The sequence below is a fragment of the Salmo salar genome, chromosome ssa09, assembly GCF_905237065.1.
Source record: "Salmo salar chromosome ssa09, Ssal_v3.1, whole genome shotgun sequence".
Taxonomy (NCBI): domain Eukaryota; kingdom Metazoa; phylum Chordata; class Actinopteri; order Salmoniformes; family Salmonidae; genus Salmo; species Salmo salar.
Window position 1 is genome coordinate 135114828 of NC_059450.1, and position 27520 is coordinate 135142347.

The window sequence follows — 27520 nt, forward strand, 5'->3', positions numbered from 1 at the left end:
TGTGACCCCCAAACCTTCCAAAACATTCCTGACCTGCTTGACACTTACCGTTGACGGTGAGAGAAACCTCCTTCTCCCCGGCGCCGACTCGCGGGACCACGGCACGGCACACATATTTCCCAGCATCTTCCTGCCTCACAGCCTTGAGTGTCAGGATGTTCTCATTGCTTAGTACCTGCCACACAGAGGTTAAGGGTCACTGAATTAGCAGCAAGAGGTCACCTTCACATTTGAGGTAGCACATAGCAGCCCGTGCTCCTCTTAACGACTTAAAGGCCACCTCTCTTCTATTATTAAAATCCAATTTGGGACCAGGCTCATATGAGAGAGGGGCGGTTTTGATCTCCAGGCTCTGATGGTTGACGTATACGGAGTTGAGGAATGAGCCTGACTGGCAGATCAATTGCATGCCCCTATGCTCACCTCAACACATCTCCAGTCAGTATTCAGGGAGCAGGGGCACTAACGAGCCCGAACCGCTAGCTGCCTCTGGATTTTTTGATTAATGAGACTTTGAAAAAAACTGATTTAAGCTCAAAGGGCACTGCTTGGTCACATGAATCCTGAATTACCTATAGTGTTAGATATTTTAGGTTTTCAAATAGAATAGTTAATGAAGTTACTGTTGTGGCCAGCATGATATGAGGGTGGTTGTGGAAAATATATCACTATAAATTAAATGACATTGAAAGTATTGGCTAACCTGATTGTTCCAATCTATAGTGTATTGCACCTAGTCAAAACATATACAATAAATGATGAAAGACATTGAATATGGGAATACATACCACTCCAGAGCCCCTCTTCATCCAGACGATTGTGAGGGAGGGGTTTCCCGTCCAGGCACAGTTGAACACAGCATCAGACCCTAGATCCACCTGTAAGGACTGGGGCTCTGCAGCCATGCGTGGACCAACTGCCAGAACACAGAGAGCCACCCAGTCAGCATCTAATCAATACACCACCAGCACCACAACAGAATACTCTATTAACGGTCAGATACAGAATGTCTATAATCTAAATAGGATGCATAACGTTGGCTGGACATCATCACAGAAAGAGCAACACATTAGTAGCACTCACAGTAGACGTCGACGTTGCGGCTTATGTTGGTGCTGCCCAGAGGGTTGGTGACCTCACAGGAGACCGGCTCAGTGAAGAAGGAGTGGTCCACAATGACCTCATAAGTGTCCCCAGAGACCTCCTTGATCACGTTGCCTCCTTTGGCCCACCTGTAGTAAAGGGAAATACACAGAGAGAGAGAGAGAGCGAGAGAGAGGAGACCTTGCATGAGAGGGGTGATCTGATAAGAAACTGTTATTTGCAACTTGCTTTGACCTTAATATTGACCTATGGTCGCCTGGTTAATGGTGGTCAGGAAATACTCTGCTGAGGACACAGAATACCTGAGGTAGAAAGACCATTTGAACTAGCACCAGACCAGTATGAAGAATGGATTGCTTCTGATTTATAACGTTTCAGTTCCGGTCATCAGCGAAGGAGGATGGCATTTGTCTGAAGGATGGGAGGATGAGGGGAGAAGAGGGTGGGATAAAACATTAAGACAGTTTCTCTCCCTCCCTGTCAATGTCACATTGTTCTCTGAATAAATAATTCCTGTGCAGGTTATCTGCTGGCTTCAGCATGTTTATGTGGCAGCCATTCATGCTGTGACGTCACAAGCATCTCAGTGACTGGGGGAGCAGACAGCACGTTCTTCATTAGGACGAGTGGAGCAGAACAGAGCGCAGAGTGGCTTAGACAAACTAATCACAAAATGACAAATACGTAGAGTCCCTCCTGATGATGCCAGCTGACTTGTACTGTACGGTAGAGTCCCCCCTGACGATGCCAGCTGACCGGTACTGTACGGTAGAGTCCCCCCTGATGATGCCAGCTGACCGGTACTGTACCAGGGGCGAAAATGTGATATCAACTTTGGAGGGGACAATTACATGAAATTTTCTCAAGAGCAATTCCTGAGGGGGACACCAAAAGTAGTGCTGTAACACATAGCCTACATTGTAATATGGTAAATGTATATTGAGGAACCAAAGAAATAAGGTGTTTGCCGTACTCCTAACTACCGGTACCCAAAACTACACAACTAATCACAACAGCAATACCATTGCCTTTAACAAATCTTAGTTCAGTCACCAGTTTAAGTTGAGAGTGGGGGTATCCTTGGCATTTTCCAATTATGTTCCTATTTTACAAGTCAAAAAAATTGAGAACCTTTCATAATGTTGCCAAACAAAGACTCAACAAACTTACCTGAGACTCCCTGTCTCTGCCAGTCTGTCCCTGCATATCTGTCCCCAACTCTGCTGTCTGTGTGCCATCTGTTGCCTGTTCTGCCTAATGACATCATTGTGAAACATTTCCATTAGAATTTAATTTCTTTCTTATGAACATTTTATCAACTAGTCTTTGAGATATTAGGCTACTAGGGTTCTTACTATGCGTTTTGGTGTATTGAAAAATACTCTAATGTCCGTCTTTTATTTTTCTGCCATTTTTCTACCTGGCTGGCTGGCTGGCTACACACACACACACACACAGTGTGTAGGTTATTTACAGTAGGAGATGGGCTTCTATCATCTTCTATCATTCTATTTGGGCTTCGATCTAAAAGGTAGCTAGCAAATGTGAAACGGATTAAAATGACAAGAGTTGACAGCTGTATGAGTTCACCATTTACACAACATATGCTGCAACCTTTTGTAATTTTAATAGTTTGTTTCATATTGGCTGGCTTCCAACAATAGCTGAATTTGCAAAGCTAGCGAGCACCAATTCAGTTTCAGTGGTGTTTGCTATAATCTTTGCTACCCGGGTTAAATAAAGGTGAAATAAAATAAATAAATAAAAGTTCACTTGCGACAATTTAGCTTTTGCAACGAGACCATTAAATATATTTAAGACAATGGTAGAAGAGAGTGTAGTTCTGTTCAGTTTGGATTTCAGTTTATCGCTAACCTTATCACAGGGACTTTGAAGCACTAACTTACATCATCTGCATGCTGATTCCATCTTTGACGATGCCACATAAATGGAATAGGTACTAGCTAGCTTAATAGTTAATATTTGCACGCTAGCTCTGCATATTCAGCTAGTGTGTGTGCGCGATTGACTGGATTAACCTCACGTCAGTTATGTGCATTGAGTGCCTTTCAGACAGTAGAAACGACCTCTCTGTTACCTAGCAAGCTAAGGAACTGGCAGTGGATCAAACCATTGTAAGGCAAAGGGTGGGGGGGTTGCAATCTTTTGAAACTTAAAAACGCACTATTAAGTGTCTATAATCAGCACAATTGTTTTCATTGCGTATTATTAATATTATTTAAATTACATAGTTATGTTTCAGTGATATATTGGGGGGGACAAATCATATTTTTCCCAGGATGGGGGGGTCGTGTCCCCCCCGTCCTCCCCGGGATTTCCGCCCCTGTACTGTACGGTAGAGTCCCACCTGATGATGCCAACTGACACGTAGTGTATGGTAGAGTGCCCCCTGACGATGCCAGCTGACACGTACTGTATGGTAGAGTCCCTCCTGATGATGCCAGCTGACCGGTACTGTACGGTAGAGTCCCCCCTGACGATGCCAGCTGACAAGTAGTGTATGGTAGTGTCATGATGTTGCCCTCTTTGGGTACAGCGAGCACCATCCCCCTCTCTCTGCACCATCCCCCTCTCTCTCTTCCCCCTACACCAGGCTCTGTTAGGCAGGTCATAAATTCCTTGAGTTCTCACCTCATGGCCAGAGTATAAGAGAGAGTGTTTTCATAGAGAGAACAAATGAACTTCTTCCACCTCACAGAACTTGAGAACTGAACAATATTCATGTTCTGGAGAATGTATAAATGGTCAATGAAGTAGCCAGCTACGAACTGGTCCATTTTGTACAATTTTGTGAAACTCATGAGAGACAGTACAGCCACATTACCATAACCCTATTAATACAAGAGTCTCAGTTGTGAGGCTTGCATCTAATTGTTGTATAAAATTAATGAGTAAAGATGAAACTATTTGTGAAATTATGTAATGTGATTTTAAACTGTTTAATGAAGGAAACTCCAATTCCCTTTGGAGATTAACTAAATCATTGGCCCGCCCCATGAGCACAGACATTGATCTGGCGTCATGAGACAGCCCCTTTCTGCTCGTCCGAATATAACCCCCACCTTGGGAATTTATCTTCAGACCAGCTTACCTCGATAACCACGTTTACATGATTAAGTTAGTTTAATCACGTAATAATAATTACGGAGAATTTATTTGATAAAATTAAGTCTTCATTTTAATGATGCCGAAGACACTGATGATGCCGGCTGACACATACTGTATGTTAGTCCCCCCGGTGATGCAGGCTGAAATGTACTGTACGGTAGAGTCCCCCCCTGGCGATGCAGGCTGAAACGTACTGTACGGTAGAGTCCCCCCCTGACGATGCAGGCTGAAACGTACTGTATGGTAGAGTCCCCCCCTGACGATGCAGGCTGAAACGTACTGTACGGTAGAGTCCCCCCCTGACGATGCAGGCTGAAACGTACTGTACGGTAGAGTCCCCCCCTGGCGATGCAGGCTGAAACGTACTGTACGGTAGAGTCCCCCCTGACGATGCAGGCTGAAACGTACTGTATGGTAGAGTCCCCCCTGACGATGCAGGCTGAAACGTACTGTACGGTAGAGTCCCCCCTGACGATGCAGGCTGAAACGTACTGTACGGTAGAGTCCCCCCTGACGATGCAGGCTGAAACGTACTGTACGGTAGAGTCCCCCCCTGACGATGTCAGCTGACACATACTGTATGATAGTCCGCCCTGACGATGCAGGCTGAAACGTACTGTACGGTAGAGTCCCCCCCTGACGATGCAGGCTGAAACGTACTGTACGGTAGAGTCCCTCCCTGACGATGCAGGCTGAAACGTACTGTACGGTAGAGTCCCCCCTGGCGATGCAGGCTGAAACGTACTGTACGGTAGAGTCCCCCCTGACGATGCAGGCTGAAACGTACTGTATGGTAGAGTCCCCCCTGACGATGCAGGCTGAAACGTACTGTATGGTAGAGTCCCCCCCTGACGATGCAGGCTGAAACGTACTGTACGGTAGAGTCCCCCCTGACGATGCAGGCTGAAATGTACTGTACGGTAGAGTCCCCCCCGACGATGCAGGCTGAAACGTAGTGTACGGTAGAGTCCCCCCCTGACGATGCAGGCTGAAACGTACTGTACGGTAGAGTCCCCCCCGACGATGCAGGCTGAAACGTACTGTATGATAGTCCGCCCTGACGATGCAGGCTGAAACGTACTGTATGGTAGAGTCCCCCCCTGACGATGCAGGCTGAAACGTACTGTACGGTAGAGTCCCTCCCTGACGATGCAGGCTGAAACGTACTGTACGGTAGAGTCCCCCCTGGCGATGCAGGCTGAAACGTACTGTACGGTAGAGTCCCCCCCTGACGATGCAGGCTGAAACGTACTGTATGGTAGAGTCCCCCCCTGACGATGCAGGCTGAAACGTACTGTACGGTAGAGTCCCCCCCTGACGATGCAGGCTGAAACGTACTGTACGGTAGAGTCCCCCCCTGACGATGCAGGCTGAAACGTACTGTACGGTAGAGTCCCCCCTGACGATGCAGGCTGAAATGTACTGTACGGTAGAGTCCCCCGCGACGATGCAGGCTGAAACGTAGTGTACGGTAGAGTCCCCCCTGACGATGCAGGCTGAAACGTACTGTACGGTAGAGTCCCCCCGACGATGCAGGCTGAAACGTAGTGCACGGTAGAGTCCCCCCTGACGATGCAGGCTGAAACGTACTGTACGGTAGAGTCCCCCCTGACGATGCAGGCTGAAACGTACTGTACGGTAGAGTCCCCCCCTGACGATGCAGGCTGAAACGTACTGTACGGTAGAGTCCCCCCCTGACGATGCAGGCTGAAACGTACTGTACGGTAGAGTCCTCCCCTGACGATGTCAGCTGACACAAACTGTATGTTAGTCCCCCCTGACGATGCACGCTGAAACGTACTGTACGGTAGAGTCCCCCCCTGGTGATGCAGGCTGAAACGTACTGTACGGTAGAGTCCCCCCCTGACGATGTAGGCTGAAACGTACTGTACGGTAGAGTCCCCCCCTGACGATGCAGGCTGAAACGTACTGTACGGTAGAGTCTCCCCCTGACGATGCAGGCTGAAACGTACTGTACGGTAGAGTCCCCCCCGGCGATGCAGGCTGAAACGTACTGTACGGTAGAGTCCCCCCCTGGCGATGCAGGCTGAAACGTACTGTACGATAGAGTCCCCCCCTGACGATGTCAGCTGACACATACTGTATGATAGTCCCCCCTGACGATGCAGGCTGAAACGTACTGTACGGTAGAGTCCCCCCCTGGCGATGTCAGCTGACACATACTGTATGCACATAAAGTTACCCGACGTTAATAAATTGACACAGGATTGGGAGAAGAACATCCGTTTGTGTTGGAGGCATCTGTCAGAGGGATGTTTTCTCCCAACTGCTGGGTTAATACTTTTCTTATGTCATCACTTCTGTCTTGCTCAGCATGCCATACTGGATGGCTCCCTGTTGCTGTGGGAGACAGGGACCATTTATTAAAGCGAGCCAAGGCATGAGTGGATGTATGGGGCTTCTTCTCTGGAAGATTTACAAGGTATTTTGGGACATACAACTCTATATCCTCCTAAACCTCTCACCTTGCCCAGACAGAGATGTGTTTGCATGCTGATATGGGCAAAGAGAACCTTTGAACTTCTAGCTGTCACAAAACATGGATCTATTTTCTCACCCAAGAGCACAGGGTGCACTGTGCAGTATTCCAGGGATCGGGAACTCGCAGTATTCCAGGGATAAGGGACTCATTTGTTATCCATGAGTGAAGCCTTGGTCTATGCTTAAAAGGAGTAGTATAATTTAAATGAGAATAGACCTCATTCATTCAGCAAGTGAAGTGAAGCACCTTTCTAATTGGCTCCAGTTGATTTTTCTCTGCTGCACATTGGGCTGCCGAGGAGACTGTTTCCACACTGTAGGAGCTAGTTTTTCACTGTGTGAAAAATGAAGTCGCTGAGAGCACTGTCAGCTTAATATGCACAGGGACACCTGTGTTTCCAATAATAAAAAAATGAGGGCAGATGGGTATGCATGGCTCATCTGTCCCTTCCTTACGTAATTGATCCTGGAGGAGAATGTGCTGGATTTGGGAAAAGCTATTATTACCGTTGCAGTAAGCTACACACAGCGTTCTGTAGGTATTGTCCCTCAAGAAAACAATTTTGTACACAAAATATATAATAAAAGATAATGATAATGACTATAGTAATGATGATGATGGTTTCTAAATCTCACAACACACTGTCTATGAATATAAGATAAGAATTCACTAGACAATGTCAATGATGACAGCGATCATCAATGCCCTCTGAATCTCAGTGTCGGATGATGAATGACTCTCCACAGGCTGTGACTGAGAGTGTATGGTCGCTAGAGTACTGGAGGAGTTAAAGTGAGTGAAGCACAGAAGTTTGTCCAGCAGGTCTCTCCCAATTGGATTGTGAGGCTGCAAGGGCTGGGAGGTCCACATTTCAGAGAGAGCAGAGACAGAATGCTAGTGCCTGCAGGGAGTGTGAGGCTGCCAGGGCTGGGAGGTCCACAGTGCAGAGAGAGCAGAGACAGAATGCTAGTGCCTGCAGGGAGTGTGAGGCTGCCAGGGCTGGGAGGTCCACAGGGCAGAGAGAGCAGAGACAGAATGCTAGTGCCTGCAGGGGAGTGTGAGGCTGCCAGGGCTGGGAGGTCCACAGTGCAGAGAGAGCAGAGACAGAATGCTAGTGCCTGCAGGGAGTGTGAGGCTGCCAGGGCTGGGAGGTCCACAGGGCAGAGAGAGCAGAGACAGAATGCTAGTGCCTGCAGGGAGTGTGAGGCTGCCAGGGCTGGGAGGTCCACAGTGCAGAGAGAGCAGAGACAGAATGCTAGTGCCTGCAGGGAGTGTGAGGCTGCCAGGGCTGGGAGGTCCACAGGGCAGAGAGAGCAGAGACAGAATGCTAGTGCCTGCAGGGAGTGTAAGGCTGCCAGGGCTGGGAGGTCCACAGTGCAGTGAGAGCAGAGACAGAATGCTAGTGCCTGCAGGTAGTGTGAGAGATCGGCTGGTGTGCTGGTCCCCATCCAAGAGAGTCTAAACATAGCCAGCTCTGCATCCATCAGACACCTGCATCTCCTCTGAGAGGGCAGAGTGGCCAGCGAGAACTTACTCAACAGCTCACTTACCACCGGGACCTATTCAGGGATTTAGGTCATACAATGAGGTGCAAGTCAGGTGTATGCCTCAGGGTGTTTGTGTACATGTGTGTGTGTGCATGTGGCAATATCAGTGAAATCAGTGTGTACCATGGAAAGAACAACCTTGTTCTCTCTCACTGATATGATTAAGGGGATAGCAATGGTAAACTGAATTATATCAAATTAAACAGCTATCTATGTCATTAACATATAAAATAAATTATTATTATCGGCATGGTTAAGTACACCACAGCACAGATTATGTTGCTCATTTGAATTTTCATAATGTTGAATATATCAAAATACTTATTTCAATGGAAAGTAGAGACTTTCATAACGATGCTTTGATCAAATCGCACCCTGATGTTCCTTGAATGAAATGTGTATATGAAAATAGACAGAAATGTCTCTTTGTTTTACATAATATGACAAAAGGCCCAATATTAGAAGGGAGAACAAAAACATTGTCTATAGTTTCAAAACATTGTGAATGACATTTCAATATACTCTCTGCCATGAGGTAGGGGACATGAGCATAGATGATGTGACTGTCAGTTTGGTGTCTTACAATTCAAATAAAACCAGGGCGTCTGTTTGTCTGGCAATGAATTCACAGCATGGTAGAACATCACTGTTGTACCTTCCCAGTTGCGGATGCCTCGCGTGATGTATTGTTGTCTCTACCTTCTTGCCCTTTGTGCTGTTTTCTGTGCCCAATAATGTTTGTACCATGTTTCGTGCTGCTGCCGCCATGTTGTGCTGATGCCATGTTGTGTTGCTACCATGCTGTGTTGTCATGTGTTGCTGCCATGCTATGTTGTTGTCTTAGGTCTCTCTTTATGAGGTGTTGTGGTGTCTTTCTTGTTGTGATGTGTGTTTTGTCCTGTATTTAACATTTTTATTCCAGCCCTGTCCCTGCAGGAGGCGTTTTGCCATTTGGTAGGCTGTCATTGTAAATAAGAATGTGTTCTTAACTGACTTGCCTAGTTAAATGAAGGTAACAAAATATATATACAGTACCAGTCAAACGTTTGGACATGCCTAATCATTCAAGGGTTTTTCTTTATTTTAACTATTTTCTACATTGTAGAATAATAGTGAATACATCAAAACTATGAAATAACACAAATGGAATCATGCAGTAAGCAAAAAAGTGTTAAAAATATCAAAATATATTTTATATTTGAGATTCTTCAAAGTAGCCACCCTTTGCCTTGATGACAGCTTGGCACACTCTTGGCATTCTATCAACCAGCTTCATTAGATAGTCACCTGGAATGCATTTCAATTAACAGGTGTGCCTTCTTACAAGTTAATTTGAGGAATTTCAATCCTTCTTCATGCGTTTGAGCCAATCAGTTGTGTTGTGACAAGGTAGGGGTGGTATACAGAGATAGCCCAATTTGGTAAAAGAGAAAATTCATGTTATGACAAGAACAGCTCAAATAATAAAAGTGAAACAACAGTCCATCATTACTTTAAGACATGAAGGTCAGTCAATCCGGAAAATTTCAAGAACTTTGGACGTTTTTTTCAAGTGCAGTCATAAAAAGCATCATGCACTATGATGAAACTGGCTTTCATGAGGACCACCACAGGAAAGGTAGACATAGAGTTACCTCTGCTGCAGAGGATACGTTCCTTAGAGTTACCAGACTCAGAAATTGCAGCCCAAATAAATGCTTCACAGGGTTCAAGTAACAGACACTTCTCAACATCAACTGTTCAGAGGAGACTGCATGAATCAGGCCTTCATGGTCGAATTGCTGCAAAGAAACCACTACTAAAGGACACCAATAAGAAGAAGAGACTTGCTTGGGACAAGAAACACGAGCAATGGATATTAGACTGATAAAAATCTGTCCTTTGGTCGGATGAGCCCAAATTTGCGATTTTTGGTTCCAACGGCCGTGTCTTTGTGAGACGCTGAGTAGGTGAACGGATGATCTCCGTGTGTGTGGTTCCCACCGTGAAGCATGGAGGAGGTGGTGTGATGGTGTGTGTTTGCTTTGCTGGTGATACTGTCTATGATTTATTTAGAATTCAAGGCACACTTAACCAGCATGTCTTCCACAGCATTCTGCAGCGATACACCATCCCATCTGGTTTGCGCTTAGTGGGACTATTATTTGTTTTACAACAGGACAATGACCCAACACACCTCCAGGCTTTGTTAAGGCTTTTTGACCAAGAAGGAGGGTGATGGAGTGCTGCATCAGATGACCTGGCCTCCACAATCACCTGACCTCAACCCAATTGAGATGGTTTGGGATGAGTTGGACCGCAGAGGGAAGAAAAGCAGCCAACAAGTGCTCAGCATCTGTGGAAACTCATTCAAGACTGTTGTAAAAGCATTCCAGGTGAAGCTGGTTGAGAGAATGCTAAGTGTGCAAAGCTGTCATCAAGGCAAAGGGTGGCTACTTTGAAGAATATAAAATATAAAATATATTTTCATTTGTTTAACACTTTTTTGTTTACTACATGATTCCGTATGTGTTATTTCATAGTTTTGATGTCTTCACTTTTATTCTAAAATGTAGAAAATAGTAAAAATATAGAAAAACCCTTGAATGAGATGGTGTGTCCAATCTTTTGACTGGTACTGTATATATATTTTTAAAACATTACTGGCATTAGTGGCATGGCACCAGTCAAGATAGTGTGTTCAGCCAAAGTGTTTATGCCAGTAGAGCAGACAAGATGGATTTAATTTGCTTTGCCTGTTGCTTTGTTGTTTTTTTTTCTCTCGCTGTCCTTCTCGTCGGCTGGATGCACTGGGTGGCACAAAGCCAGTCACAGGGGAAAACAAACAGTGGCTTGTGCCCACAGACAACGTGACGGAAAATGCCATGATGTAAAACTTCTTCATTAACCACCTCAGAGACACAGACGAGGAAAAGGTAGATGATAGAACTGACCATTTTTTTTTTGAGAAACTAGCAACAACATCATAATTGTTTAACTGGGGAGAAAATTGGGGATGGTGTTTGCTGGGTGTGGAGAGGGATGTGTTTGTTGTCGCGTGGTAGATTGCGCAGACGAGGGACCTGAAACTCCTCTTCTGTCGTGTCCCTCTCTGGACCTCCTCTGCTTTGAGTAGTGAAAAAAAAGCTTTGTATATTTATCACCATGGCGTTGAATATGATGTATTGTGTTTGCCCCTCCTGCTTCCATTAGGTAATGAAGATTCCATAACAGCTCTATTGTTTTACGATTCCTCTATTCACACCAACACACTCAGACCAAAACACAAACTTACTCCAACAGTACTTCCCTCCATATCTAGAATATATGGAGTCGCCAGAAAACATTAACATCTGGTTTTGAGAGATACAGTATTTTAAACCTAACTTCCATTTCTCTGAAAAATATAAATGGGAACTCCGCTCAGGCGTCTTTCTATGCCTGCTACGTTAGGTCACTCCCTATACTCTACTCAGCAATATCCCTGAGACACATGTTCTCCCCCCAGGAGTTAGAGTGCTGGCTCTGCCTGAGAGATATCTGTCTCAGGGATAGTGCTTTCCATTCGCTTTTGTAAGCAAGATTCCTAGACCGGCCAATCACAGCAGATCATAGAGAATAGAAATCACCATGTCATTGACTCCTCCTCTGCTACCTTGGCTCTGTCTGTGTGTGAAGTGCTTATTGAAGTGGAGAATGGGATGGCAGAGTGGCGGGCTGGGGAGATTGGCAGAGAGGCCATCACTCTAAGGCCTGCCCTGTCCTTGTTCCATATCTGATCTCCAGAGACAGGGTGTATTAGAGCTGACTAACGGCCACACCACACCGCTGGCTCCCTGCTCTGCACTGCTGTAACTCTCTCCAGGGGACAAGGGGGGTTCTCCTCAGTCAACTCCCCAGTGGAGAGCTCTCCCTGGGAGACAGAAGCAGTCCAACACTCCCCCATTTGGACTGGGGTAGACTGGAGATAAAATAACCTATGGTTCTTTATGAGAACGTGTGCTAAAATGAATCAGAAATGAATCTGCACTGTTGCATATTAGAAAAAGGTTATATATTTCACAGTCCTGTGAACAGAAGTGAAATGTGGGTTCAGATGCAAATGACTCAACTCAAAGTGGTATTGGACCCTAACTCTAGTGAAACCCTTCTAGAGAGTGCATATTTCAGCCTGAAGTTCTACCCCTCTCCTTCTTTCAATCCATTCTCCCATGGTTTCCCATGCCAAAGGAAAAGTCGTCTCAATGTAGACATGTCAGCGGAACGTTGATCTGGGTCCCACTACAATAGAGACTGATTTCCACAGTGATGGTAGCAGAAGACCTGCCTTTGGTGTATAGCTGTACAGTCAAACACAAGTCTTGTTTGCCTTGATATCTGTTTTTTGTAAAGGGCAGAATCCATCAAAGGAATGTCTCTGTTTTGCCACTTGTGAGTGTGTTGTAGATCCATTTCATTTCCCAATACAGCTTCAGACTCAGTGTCGGCCAGGTAATTCCCTTCGCTATTGATTTTGTTCCACTTATTCTTCCCTTGGTTTTAAAACCCACACAGAAAAGCATGTCTTGACAAATCACCTTGGCATTACACCTCTTCAAGGACCAAGTGAGATTTCATGAGAGTAAATAACTTCTATTTCACATTTCTTGTGAGAATTGAAAAACTCAGTGCTCCAAATCAAGCCTCTCAATGTGTGCTTGCAGTTGTCAGGCAGAATCCAAAAAGGATTGCGAAAAAGAATAAGACATGTGTTCAGCGAAGGTTCAGAAGATCAACCCACTCCTTCCACACAAATGTCCACTAGCCCTCCTTCAGTACTCTGACTCCCATGTCGCCCTTTTAACATGAGACCTTGTAACCTTGACAACCTCATCAGATACAACACAATACCAGCTGTTCTCCCACTCACCGTAGTGTATCTATCTTCAGGGTATATAGACAACATTATCTCAAAACAAAAGCCATGCAAGTCAATGCATTCATTAGCCTCTAAGTACATGACTGGGAAGCAATTTCAACAGACATTTGTCATTAGATTTTCCTCTGTGAATATTTTCCAAATCGACGAGAGATTTAATAGTGTCATGGCATCATAAGAATTCTCTGACAGTGATTAATGCCATCAACACTGAAGTGTTGCTATAAGCAACATCTATTAGAGAGGACCTTTGTATATCATATGAAGTTTGTTTCAGTGTTTTTCTTTCTCATTACGGGGCATTGCATAATGCAGGATGTCTAGCCCACATATATTTTGCTATGATACATTTTTCATTTAGAGACTAGTAATGGAGTTTCGAGTAAAGTTCCCAGACAGCAAGTTCAAAGTCTTCACAAGGAACCAAGTTCAGAGTGAAAATAATCTGATATAGACTATCATGAGAGAGGGGTGGAGACAGACATACATTAGTTGTGCATGTACAGTATAGGTAGAGTTGAAGTCAGAAGTTTACATACACTTAGGTTGGAGTCATTAAAACTTGTTCTACAACCATTCCACAAATTTCTTGTTAACAAACTATAGTTTTGGGAAGTCGGTTAGGACATCTACTTTATGCATGACACAAGTCATTTTCCAACAATTGTTTACAGACAGATTATTTCACTTATAAGTCACTGTATCACAATTCCAGTGGGTCAGAAGTTTACATACACTAAATTGACTGTGCCTTTAAACAGCTTGGAAAATTCCAGAAAATGATGTCATGGCTTTAGAAGCTTCTGATTCATCCTTGGGAGCAATTTCCATACACCTGAAGGTACCACGTTCATCTGTACAAACAATAGTAAGCAAGTATAAACACCATGGGACCACGCAGCCGTCATACCGCTCAGGAAGGAGACGCGTTCTGTCTACTTGAGATGAACGTACTTTGGTGCGAAAAATGCAAATCAATCCCTGAACAACAGCAAAGGACCTTGTGAAGATGCTGGAGGAAACAGGTACAAAAGTATCTGTTACGTTCCCCAGTTTCTGTGTTCTGGTTTTGTTCGTATGTGAGTTTCAGGAAATGGCTTCCTGAAATTCCCCCCAAGCAGCTGATTGGTCGGCCCCCTTTGCTAATTGGAGCTGACCCCGCCCTCTCGTCAGAGGATACAGCTATATCCAATTACAGACTCCTCCAGCTTTAAAAGCCAGTGTTCCTTTGTAAGAGGAGAGCTGAGGGTTATGTCATAAGTTGGTTGTTTCACAGAAAGAGATTTGGTATGTACTATGTTAGTTGTTGCTAAGAGAACTGGTTATAGTCTGTGTTAGTTTTTTGCTCAGAGAGAGCTTCTTTATTGTCCTGAGAAGGTTTTTTCTCAGTTTTTGATGTGAAGTAGTTTGTGTTATTCTGTTTCATTTGTTCCCAGGGGGGAAGGCACCTAGGGAGTGCTTAGGCAAGAGGCCTGTGGGCATACATAACCCTTAGTATTTATTGTCTATACACACTAGGTAAGACCTGGGTGGGCCACCCTCTGTATTTTGGTTAGTGCACCAGGTGGTGGTAAGTAATGGGTAGGTAGGAGAGGGGGCTTTGACCTTTACTTTCTTAGCTTTGCTTCCGTTCAGCCCCTTTTCCCCAAATTTACCGTGTGAAGGAATAAATTCCCTGTAAACGGTAAATTCTCTGCTTTTGTTATCCTTACTTGCACCTACAATCCCATACCTCTTTCACTCCACGGGGAGTTGAGTTGTAGCAGGGTTTTGCGTTTCCTCTTCCTAGAGGCGTGCGTAACAGTATCTATATCCACAGTTTAACGAGTCCTATATCGACAACCTGAAAGGCCAAACAGCAAGGTAGAAGCCACTGCTCCAAAACCGTCATTAAAAAGTCAGACTACGGTTTGTAACCGCACATGGGGGAAAAACATTGTATTTTTGGAGAAATGTCCTCTGGTCTGATGAAACAAAAATATAATTGTTTTGCCATAATGACCATTGTTATGTTTGGAGGAAAAAAGGGGAGGCTTGCAAGCCGAAGAACACATTCCGAACCGTGAAGCACGGGGGTGGCGGCAGCATGTTGTGCGGGTGCTTTGCTGCAGGAGGGACTGGTGCACTTCACAAAATAGATGGCATCATGAGGGAGGAAAAATATATTGAAGCAACATCTCAAGACATCAGTCAAGAAGTAAAAGCTTGGTCGCAAATGCGTCTTCCAAATGGACATTGAACCCAACCACACTTCCAAAGTTGTGGCAAAATGGCTTAAGGACAACAAATTCAAGGTATTGGAGTGGCCATCAAATCCCTGACCTCAATTCTATAGAAAATGTGTGGGCAGAACTGAAAAAGCATGTGCAAGCAAGGAGGCCTACAAACCTGACTCAGTTACACCAGCTCTGTCAGGAGGAATGGGCCAAAATTCACCCAACTTATTGTGGAAGGCTACCTGAAATGTTTGCAATGCTACCAAATACTAATGGAGTATGTAAACTTCTGACCCACTGGGAATGTGATGAAAGAAACAAAAGCTGAAATGAATCATTCTCTCTATTCTGACATTTCACATTCTTAAAATAAAGTGATGATCCTAACTGACCTAAGACAGGGAATTTGTACTAGGATTAAATATCAGGAATTGTGAAAAACTGAGTTTAAATGTCTTTGGCTAAGGTGTATGTAAACTTCCGACTTCAACTGTAGGTCATCTCACCTGAACAGTGTGATGGGTGGGTTAGCCTTGGCTGAGCAGTGGAACTTGACCAGGTTTCCTTCCAGAATGGGCTGAGGCTCCACTGACAGATTGACAAGTGGCAAATCTGAATGGACACACACCAGAGACAGACAACCAATTAGAAAAGACCCCCGTAACAACTTTACAGTAATCTAGGGCGGTTGCAGAAACTTGCTTGCCATTTCAATTTACCATAGACCAGCATATTTCCCCTACAGTAACTTGTGTTGTGATATATTTTCACAGGTGCGTAAATACATTACCCATACTTTTTTTTTTCATTAGACATTAAAGAGCAGAAAAACACAGGAAATCAAAGCAAATAGTGCAACTCTTGATGAGTTTTTCAGTAATTGGTGATTTGAAAATAAGGATTAATAGAAACAGCCTGCTAAGCACTCCATTATAATTACAAAATCAATAAACACTGAGACACAATTAAAACTGCTCTTAAAATAGCAAACACATAGATTATGTTAATTAAATAAACAGCAATTAAATGTATCTAAATGACAAAGATATAGCATTCTTTTTGAAGATATGTTTTAATCGCTTTTCATCTCTGAAGGCAAATGGTTAATCTTCCACTTTGGTCCTCCTTTATATTCAGATAAAACATTTCAACTATGGTAAGCTATTTTTCAATGAAGTCTAGCATTGATGAAAGGGCCATTGCTATAGCCTGTAAAGTATGTAAAGGGTTTGGAGGGACAAAAAGCCTCATCAAACACTGACAGTCTGAGTGATAAAAAAGCAACAGTCTTTCAGTATTTGCCCCCTCTCTGAATATTATGGGGCGACTCAAAGTTTGCCTGATATCACTAATGGAACACGGCAGCAACGAGCATGGCCCCTCTCACATTTCTCTACGTCCGCTGCTTCAAACCAAATGGACTACTGCCTCTTAACGTCTACTGTGGCAACTGTCCAAGCCGTTTCCATATCTAGCTTATGTAGATTGCTTTAATTCAATCAAGTCCTTGATTAAACTTTGCTTGATGAAATCTAACTCTGCTGGGAAAGAGGGTGGCATGGAAGCTAGAGGGAAGCTCTCTCTCTGAGTGCATATCCATAAATTATATGACTAATCATATACAGTGGGTTCCAAAGTTATTGACACCCTTGATAAAGACGAGCAGTAATGACTGTATAAAATAAAGAATTCAAATACGGAGCTCTATTGTTTGCCAATGAAATTGGGAAATTATATTATTTTATACGTAGAGATTATATACAAGAGATTTTGTTTAACAAGGGATATTTTTTTCTCAAAAAGGTAGAGGTCAAATTTATTGACACCACTAAAGAGTTTAGTACTTGGTACCATGTTCATACTGTACCATACATTGTGCCCAATAGAAAATGAATGTTATATAAGGTATTGTGTCATTTTGGAGACACTTTTATTGTAAATAAGAATAGGATATGTTTCTAAACACTTCTACATTAATGTGGATGCTACCATGACTACAGATAATCCTGAATGAATCGTGAATAATGATGAGTGAGAAAGTTATGGAGGGTCAAAGAACACACCCCCAAAGCATGCTAACCTGATCTTTGACCTTGTGTAACTTTTTCACTCACCATTATTCACGATACATAAAGTAAACTTTTGACTACTTTATGTCTATAAAAAAAATCTGCAAAATTATGATTGCAGTTGCTACAGCAGGATGTTGTTTCCAATGATAAGTTTGGCTTGACCCTACAGCCTACAGACGAATACATGAATGAGGAATGATAGATATGTGTAGCAAGATGTTACAACATCATTATTTCAAACTGGAAAGGTCCAAAGACTCTCCAGACCTTAGACCTCCCTAGCTTTAAACTTTGAGAAAGTAGAATAATTACACATCTGTCGTTATGTAATTTGGAGAGCCTTAGGCACATCAGCAAAGTAGCATAAATGTGGGTTTGGTGCAGGTGCAGCAAACATCTATTTGGATGGTGTCCTGTCTCAATATGCAATTACACTAATGTAACATCCAGGGGCCCAGTTGTTTGGATTCAGCGGTTACAGGGTCGTGGGCACAGCCACTAGCAGAGAGAACACTTAGGTTGCTGTTGCTCAGCCCAATCCTCCCAGCGTTGTAAGAAGAATATTACATTTCAGTCATTTAGTAGACAATCTTATCCTGAGCAACTTACAGTAGTGAGTGCCTACATTTTACTTACTGGACCCCCATGGGAATCAAACCCACAACCCTGACATTGCAAGCATCATGCTCTACCAACTGAGCCACACAGGACCTGGATGGGGACCTGGATGCATGTGTGATGATGTGTGTGTGTTTCTGTGTGTCTGTGTTCTTGCGCGCAAGTGTGCATACATCCCTCTGTGTGTGTGTGTGTGTGTATGGGCATGGAGGGGAAATACACTGTGCAGCTGCTCTAGGCAAGCTCAGCTGCCACCGCACCCCAGAGGGAGGGTGGTCCAGGTGCCATGCTTACCCCTCATCTGCTCCCTTGACTTTTTGGGGCACTATGCCCCCTTACAAATACACAACAACCCACACACCCGTGCCAGGTCTCCTGCAGGCCAATGAAGGTAGGAACAACATGCTGGATCCTGGAAGACCAGCTAATTGGGTGGACAAAGAGGCAGGCAGAGGGAACTGCGGAGAGGCAGAATGGCACATGTAGAGGTGGTGGCAGTCTACCCTGCTACTTTGCTTTGTGTTTGGAGCTTTTCCATGGGCCTACTACCTTGCCAACATTATCCTTATAGCGTGCTTGGACTCTGTAATACCAAACTAAATATGTTCAGCAGCTAGTGAGGTCTGAGGGCATCTTGGCCCAATGCTGTCTATTTTATTACTGATTGGGAGTTCTTTCAAGTCAGTCATCCTGTGAAGACTGACCCTCCCTGAATGAGAGAAGCACCCGAGTGTCTCTCGCTTATGAGACGTTGAGGCATAATGCCATTATGTCTTTTGTAAGTGAATAAGATGAGCGACTTGGCTCTTCTGCTTGGATAGCTCTGTCCTTGGAGAACCGGGGGAAGGGAGTGACGGCCGCCAAAACACCCGATGAGAGGGACTCTGGGATGGGATCTCTGGATGCCAATTTGCCGCCCCCTGACCCTCATGCAGTCAGACACAGCCACTTAATAAAGAAGTCTGTTTGTCACTTTGATGTATAAATGCATGAGTGGGAGTGAGCTCATTTGAGGCTTCACGCGACAGGCCCATCAAAATGCAGGGGCGCTAAGTCTTCAGATTAATCGTGAGAGTGAAATGGAGATGGTGGGAGGGGTGCTGGGAATAGCAGCGCTGGTGATGATGGCAGTGGTGGTGACAACAACAGCATGGCTAAAAAAAGAGGAAGACAGTGTAGTTTGCTGACAGCTTTTGATCGGAAGTTCAAAGAGAGGAGCAGATGGCGTTTTTGAACAATCAGCCAACTTCTCTAGATTTCCCAGAGATGGTGCCAACGTAAATTGCTTTCTTCCCTTTCTTAAAGCTCAATTTCAACTCTCTTTGGGTACACAGCTGTTCCTCCATGAGGATAAGCCTCCAGGAGCAACGGCTGGTTCTGAAGGATGGGGAGTCTGTTTATTCACAACTAGGGCAGTGGCATATCCCTAGCAATGCGGATATTGATGCTGCCTGCTGGTTGGCCCAGTGTATTACTGGAGGCGGGCACACAGGGGCAGACAACTGCAGGTTCACGGCTTGACTAACACACAAAGCAAACACCATGCATTTATTTACCCACTCACACAATGCAGGCATATGTTTTGCCATTCCGACTGTAGGCCATATGTTTGGGCTTTTTACATTTTCAAGTATACCTGGAAGGTTCAACAGTAGATCCGACACATGGTTTACTTTCAAAAGTTTGAAGAGAAAACAGTTGAGGCTGGTGGGCATAGCTTAGTTGAGTGACGGTACAGATGCTACTGGTTTCCATTCAAAACCTTACATATAAGTAACAATACAATGAATCCAGATTCAGCCACTGCTCCCAATTGTAATCCTTATGATAAAATCCTTACACCTCTGGCATACTCGAACTACCGGCCAAAACTAATTCCAACCCATGTTTCCCTCTCTTTTTTCCAGATCAATTTGTCATTATGTGCTCGATTAGGCAACGAGAGCATGAAGCGGAGCTGGGTAACAAACACAAATCCTCCCCCACCACACATCTGCATGTTTTTTTATTAATTAGTCTCAACAAATGGCATTACTTTGCCGCTGCTCGACTTATTTGCAATGCAAACGCGTTAGCCTTAACCCTCACCCCACCCCTTGTGTGGGGGATGCCGTGCACACATGTTGGATGCAGCTCAACAGACAGATTAACACATAGCCAGCCAGGCTGAAGATATTATCATGAGGCTTGCTATATGGTGTCTTTGGTTCAGAGTTGGAGGATGTGATTTTCAGGCTTTGCCCTACCCTAAAAAAAGTCTACAGAGCACAATATAAAGAATGCCCAAAGTCATGGTGTAGTTAAGAGAGAACCATGGGCTAACTCTGCTATCAAATAATTACAGTGAACTAATGTACTCACTCGCACAACTAAAGTCTGCACTCTGTCCATGGTCCTGAACTCACCCTGCCTCCTGCCTCCTGCATGTTTAGATACTAATATGCTTAACCTCCAGGTCAGATAACTCTGTATGAACTTGTGTTGAGCTGAAAATTTTGAGGCCAATGTAATTCACAAGCACATTAACGTCAAATTGTGTATTGGAGGCGAAGCCAGGTGCAGGAGAGCAGAGTATAATGAACAGGCGCACTTTTATTATAGTTCCAAAACGAGAGCACTACATAAATCAAACATGCTCAAAAAATGGAACATAAAAGTAAAGCACGTAAACTAACACCACATAACATGAAACAATTACACACAAAACATGATGGGAAACAGAGGGTTAAATACAAGTAGCTTAATTGGGGAAATGGAAACCAGGTGTGTATGGAAACAAGACAAGACAAATGGATATATGAAAAATGGAGTGGCGATGGCTAGAAAGCCGGTGACGTCGATCACCAAACGCCGCCCGAACAAGGAGAGGAGCCGACTTCGGAAGAAGTCGTGACAATTAAAGTGATGATAAAGGGAAATAGTGCCCACAAATTTATTGGATTTGACACAGGCTTACGCTGTGCAGTAAAGTTTTGGGGTAATGTTTAGATTACTCAAAATTAGACTGAGAGGAGTTAAGGCTTTTAAAAAGGGAAAGGTGTCCAAAATAAAAGTTATCCACAGAGTTAAATCTACAAAAACATTTATTACTTTTGTTGTAGCTGACATTATCACATAGAACCAGAACGCCAATTAGTCAAATTTAAATTAAGGGATCGGAGACAATCACTAAAATTAATACGTGGAGACACACGCACACAAGTGCTCACGCACATCCTTCCTCTCTTTCGCAATAGCATTTAAACATAGAGAAACATTTCCTCTCCTTCTCAATAGCATTTAAACATTGAGAAACATGTTTTCTCTTTCTCAATAGCATTTAAACATACAGTAGAGAAACATTTCCTCTCTTTCTCAATAGCATTTAAACATAAAGAAACATTTCCTCTCTTTCTCAATAGCATTTGAACATAAAGAAACATTTCCTCTCCTTCTCAATAGCATTTAAACATAGAGAAACATTTCCTCTCTTTCTCAATAGCATTTAAACATAGAGAAACATTTCCTATCTTGTCAGTACTTAGGCTACTGTGGTACTGAAGACAATCTTTCTCTCTCTCTTTCTTTTGCTCTCTGTTTCTTTCCCGTCTCTGAAACACACACACAGACACATGCCCTCTCATGACCGTAAAATATTACTGTGACAGAAGATCACTATCAACCCTCTCCACCACGATCCTCTCTTCTCCTCTCCCATCGTAACTGGCCTCCATTGAAATAGATAAATAAATCAAAAGCACAACCTAAATTAGATTTGTGTATTAGGTAGTTGTTGTGGAATTGTTAGATTACATGTTAGATATTGCTGCACTGTCGGAACTAGAAGCACAAGCATTTCACTACAATTGCAGTAATATCTGCTAACCATGTGTATGTGACCAATACAATTTGATTTGATTTGATAAATACTCAGTGTTCCAGAGAGAATTCCATGCAGGGGGAGCAGACTAACTAAAATAGGACATGGTGTGTGGATGTGTAGTTGCTTCACCAGCACCTCAAAGACTCTATGTACTGTATCTAGCCTTCATGAAAGCCTAGGCAGGACTAATAGCCTTCATTCACCTGGAACTGGCATCGATACTGCCAGCCTTTGTTGGAGGGGCCTGGGAAAACTTGTTCACCAGTCATAACATATGAGATACAACATACAAAGGCAACACGCATAGATTTTTTTCTTAGTACTTGACATGGACTACACAAATGGCTGTAATGTATGTTATTCCAGGCTTTTCATCTTGAGTTTGCTTCGGTAACACAGCAACTGTACTATTAAGTTAGCCATTCAGGACTCAATGTTGTGTGTGGCCCAATGGAATATTTGCTTTGAGGGGTTTAAAGCAACCCTCAAGAGTTGAAGGGAACATGGTCACGTATTCTCTTAGCTTAGCCTTCATCTGGTGGTACTGGGTGGGGGCCCCAAAAATAAAATGTTGAATTTGCATCCTCCTGCAAAATGGCTTGACTTAGTCTTACATTTATGTGTGTGTCTATTTCGGTGTGAAAGGGCTGGAAAGGTATTTATTTAGGTCCTTTCTCCACTATTTCACTCCCCCAGGTACCTCCCTGTTCTGTGAGCAGAGAGCTGTCTCTCATCAATATTTACTGCCCCCTGTCCTACACACTGCACCCCTGTAGAGAGGTGAACAGGACCTCTGTGGTGACTACTGTCGTGTCTTTGGCTATGCCGGATTAAGTGATATGACATGCTAACCTATACAATTCTTTCTCTAATTAATATTACCTGATTAAGCTAATCATGTAAATGTAATTAACTAGAAAGTCGGGGCACCACGGAAGAACGTTTATAGAGCCGTTATCTTCCGAATAAACTCTTAAAATACTTAGTAATACTTGACATTGGTAGCAGTCAATATTAACCCTTATCTTATTTTCAGTCTCATAATGAAAGTTGTAAATTCTTGGCTATCTTCACGAACCCTGGCTAACAAGTTGAATCAGCAATACAAAATTGGGTTTAATTATTTATTTACTAAATACCTAAACTAATCACACAGAATTACAAATACACCGAATACAAATGATGTCATACATGATGGCTGGTTACACAAAGGAAAGGGGGTTGGGCTTGAATGAAAGAGCGGGAAGACTTAGGAATAAAGAAACAGGCCAACCTCATGACACTACTCAGTCAACGGGAGGTTTGGGGGGAAAGAGGGTGCATGTCTACCTCTCTCTACCTAGCCAATCGCTCCATCATTTATTCATTCAACACCCGTTTTCTCTTGTAGCAATCGGAAACCAGATGGATACCTCTCTTTGCACACTTCCTCTACTAGAAAATGATTTGTCTGTATTCACACTCAAGTGGTCTTTAGGCTGTCTATAAATGCTCATTGGAATCTAATTCTATAAGCTCTAGCAAGTGTTTAAACTTTCACCATCCACCTCCTAATATGTATTTCATTGCACACAAGCTTTGTATTCATCGCTCTCATTTTCCTCTGAATGATATTTTCAACAGTGTATTTTGAGGGTTTCATATCCAGTTGCCAAGGCATGAACCCCATAATCAAATGAGTCAGCATCGGAAGTTATTAAATTGCTACCCAGCACCAATGACTCAAACATAAATTAAAGTGCCTTTTATTTCTTGTACGGCTTAATTAGTGTGGATTTCAGCATGAGCACTGGAGACAGAGGTGAGGAACACCAGCCTCGCTACCTGTCCACATGCCAAGAGTGGAGGTGGAGGTGGAGAGTGGCAGAAGGTGAGTGGGAGGCCTGGGGTAACACAAAAGGTGAGTGGGACGCAACATGACGCTAGTCAATTTCCTCTTGCTCACACTCATTTGTTCTTCACCCTGTGAAAAGCTGTTGTTGAAGCCCCAGTTTTGCAAGTTGGAAAGATTGTTTTCCGGGATTATTTGTTAGCAACTACTCCTTCCCTTTGTTAAGCCTTGTGTCACGACCACAGGAACCCCGTTTGGAGCGTGGAGGGAAGAGCCATCGTAACATAGCTCCTCACTACTCTCTGTTTCACACAATCACACCACACTTCCTCTCACTTTGCATGACAAAAACATTAGAACAAACTGCGAGGGATGCAAACACCAACAACTGTTAATCATTTGTACACCGGCGCCTCCATTCGTCTGCATGCTGGCATTGAGCTGGAATGCGCCTCTCGTGGCGTACATAATGAAAAGAATGGAGCCGTCACTTGTAATGGATCTCTAAATAGCATTTTCTGCTTTATTAGTCGTACTTAATGGTGTTGAAGGGGGCTGATGCGAAATCCCTTTGTTCAGAATTAAACTCTTACTGTGAATAGTTCTTGATCGAAAAAGATTCTCTGACAATTGAAGCTCAATGTGTTTTACACGCTGGGCTTACTTTTCCTATTTTGGAGAGGAATTGTGCATGCTCTCGTCATAAAGATTTATAGCATAGAAGAGGAAATAAAAGAGCCAGGGATATGTGCATAATGCCGCGGAAAGATTGTTGGAGCAAAGAAAAAATCCCATTCACTTAAGACAGACGGGTCTAGTGATATTTCATCACTGGAAACAACAAGGTGATCTCATACCAACCCACACAAGAAATGCAAACCCAAAACTAATTATGCATATGCATCAGAGCTTATTCAAATGTATCTAGATGTTTATAACTGCAACTGTCAAAATGGCCTCTTTGTGCTCAAAATACCTCCTCTTCCAAGTAGAAATGGTAAACATAGAGAAACATATTATCCATCGAGTCAGGGGCTGATACTGTGGTGGGAAATACCCAGGGGCATGCTAATGTTTTTTCAGGGACCAGGTTATAGGCCTTTAGAGGAGGGGAAACTCACGCTGGATGTCGATGTTGACGCTGGTCTCTTTGCCATTAGGCACAGCCTTGTTAGATGCTCGGCAGATGATCTGCTGGCCTGTCTCAATGTTGGATGCAGACAGGTAGAGGGTGCTAACCGTACTCTCCCTCCTTCCATCACGAAGCAGTGTCTGAGAGGAAAAGAGAAAAGGAAAGAGTTTAGAGTTCACCGATGAGGTGGTAGTGGAGAGACTGGAACATTCTGAATAACATCATAAATCTACACTCAAGGCCTGGAACGCAAATGCAGCAATTTACCTGAATGCCCTGGATGCCCCTGTGGACAACACAGACAAATAAACCCCTGGCATGCTCAAGCCTGTAGTCTTGCTCCAAGGCTGATTGATCCGAGAAAAGGAATCTGTTTCTGACCCTCTTTTGTGTGACTGGAGAGTTGTGCTCTGGCGCATGGCTTGTCATACACCACAAAGGAAATCAATCTTCTTTTCAGTGCTCATCCTCTGAGCTGCAGCCCTACTCGCATTGTGAGAGACATCTGGAGGCCGCCCGGTACAATTCTGCCTTGCCTGGTGCTCAGGGAGGACTGTGGGAGCCCTGTAACCACCATGCCACAGTGCACGCTCACCCACCAGAACAAATTGGCCATGCAAGGGGCACTGTGTGGCCAACCACAATGTCAAGACTGATACTGCTTCAAATAATACTCTATTGGTGCTCTATACAAAGATACTGTCCATTTCCACGACCCCTGGGTTAGCTTTACAAATTAACTACTGGGATTCACAGTAGAATCTCTTCCAATATCACATCATTTTCTTGGCTCTGCAGGTTCCACACTATGATATGAGCAAAAAAAAGAATAATTTTCACTTATAGAGGTCCAGCTATAGAGGACATATCAGGCAAGGCCAAGTTAGGACATGTTGCTCTTCATTATATAAACTCCTTTGATGCTTTGTGTGCGTGTGCGTGTGTGTGTTTGTGTGTGTGTGTGTGTGTGTGTGTGTGTGTGTGTGTGTGTGTGTGTGTGTGTGTGTGTGTGTGTCCCACTATAACCGCAAAACAAAATGCTCCTCTGCAATTTCTCTACAGTTTATTCACAATTTAATTACTCAATTCACAAACAAATAGGTTGTGATGAAACTCTTTATTTACAGCAGCACTATGAGGAGCTCTGATGAGAACTTCTTTGAGGATGTACTTTATATACTTTTCAAACCAAGGTTATGACTCACGTGGGAGGAAAGTTGACAGCTACCCTCTGAAACCGGCTCTCCACAAGTCCTTGTATATAATCATCTGTCAGTTCGCCAAGGGTGACAATATATATTTTAGCCGCAGTAATCCTTAAATATTAAGGCATGTCACAATGAACGCTATTGACAGGTTGCCGGATAATAGCAGATAATAGCAGAAACCCAGCTAGATATGCCACACACTGACTGCATATTAAAGTGTTAAGGAACCTGGCATTATATTAGTTTGGAGGTTTTTACATACAGTACATGTATGCCTTTTCATCATCCTACTTTCCTGCTTTCTCCAGTGAACGACTATACATCTTCTAAAGAAATACAGGAAACTACCAAAATGTCTTAATGGGGCGTTGGGCCACCACGAGCAAGAACAGCTTCCTTGCACCTTGGCATGGATTCTACAAGCGTCTGGAAATCTATTGGAGGGATGCGACACCATTCTTCTACAAGAAATTTCAACATTTGGTGTTTTGTTGATGGGGGTGAAAAACACTGTCTCAGGCGCCGCTCCAGAATCTCCAATAAGTGTTCAATTGGGTTGAGATCTGGTGACTGAGATTGCCATAGCATATGGTTTACAACATTTTCATGCTCATCAAACCAATCAGTCTCCACTCATGCCCTGTGGATGGGGACATTGTCATCCTATGGGAGCATAGCCATGATGGCCGAAGTAATGGCCCGCCCAGCATTTTTATACATGAACCTAAGCATGATGGGATGTTCATTGCTTAATTAACTCAGGAACTACACCTGTGTGGAAGCACCTGCTTTCAATATAATTTGTATCCCTCATTTACTCAAGTGTTACCTGTACCTAGCCAAGAAAAAATACTATTGTCTTGGAGTGAAATAATAGGTATGTAAGGAATACGCAAAATAGCGTAAAGATACTGTACATTCATATATTGTTCTTCTGCATTTGCACTAAAACAAAATGCCTTTGTGAAGAGTGTCTCGATCTCACCAGGCTACAAAAGGCCTGGAACTCACCCCTAAAGCAGAACATATTAGCTGTCAGCTGTTGGATGTGTCAATGTAATATCCTTTCTGACACCATCAGGATTGTTTCTCTCATAGCTCTGGACCTGTCTGAAGTCATTCATCTTGTACAGGCCCAGCTACAGCATAGAACTCAACACCCAAGCACTAGCTGTTTTAAAATAGCCCAAATTATAAATTGATGATTTCTCATATCACTGCCTGGAGCATGTGAGGAGAATACCTTTCCCAAGTTAAGAAAGTAACTGAAAAATGGAGAATGAGAAAGTTGCTCTTCAAGATATGGGATAAGGGGGCAGAGACAGTAGAAGGTCATATTGAGTGAATATGGGAGAACGTATAGTATAGTGATTATGCTGGTTACATTTCTACTGATAAATA

General features: G+C 43.6%; 1 protein-coding gene across 8 annotated transcripts in view; it reads right to left on the minus strand.

Moving 5' to 3' along the window:
- Window positions 1-27520, minus strand: part of LOC106612967 (kin of IRRE-like protein 3) — a 220656-nt gene that overhangs the window by 19475 nt on the left and 173661 nt on the right. For all 8 annotated transcript variants that reach the window (XM_014214715.2, XM_014214718.2, XM_014214717.2 and 5 more), the window contains exons 5-9: window positions 24901-25051; window positions 15903-16008; window positions 1084-1232; window positions 789-916; window positions 49-175 (exon numbers count right to left, since the gene is read on the minus strand). In XM_014214715.2, coding sequence (XP_014070190.1) covers window positions 49-175; window positions 789-916; window positions 1084-1232; window positions 15903-16008; window positions 24901-25051 — 661 coding nt within the window. The remainder of the gene's footprint in view (window positions 1-48; window positions 176-788; window positions 917-1083; window positions 1233-15902; window positions 16009-24900; window positions 25052-27520) is intronic.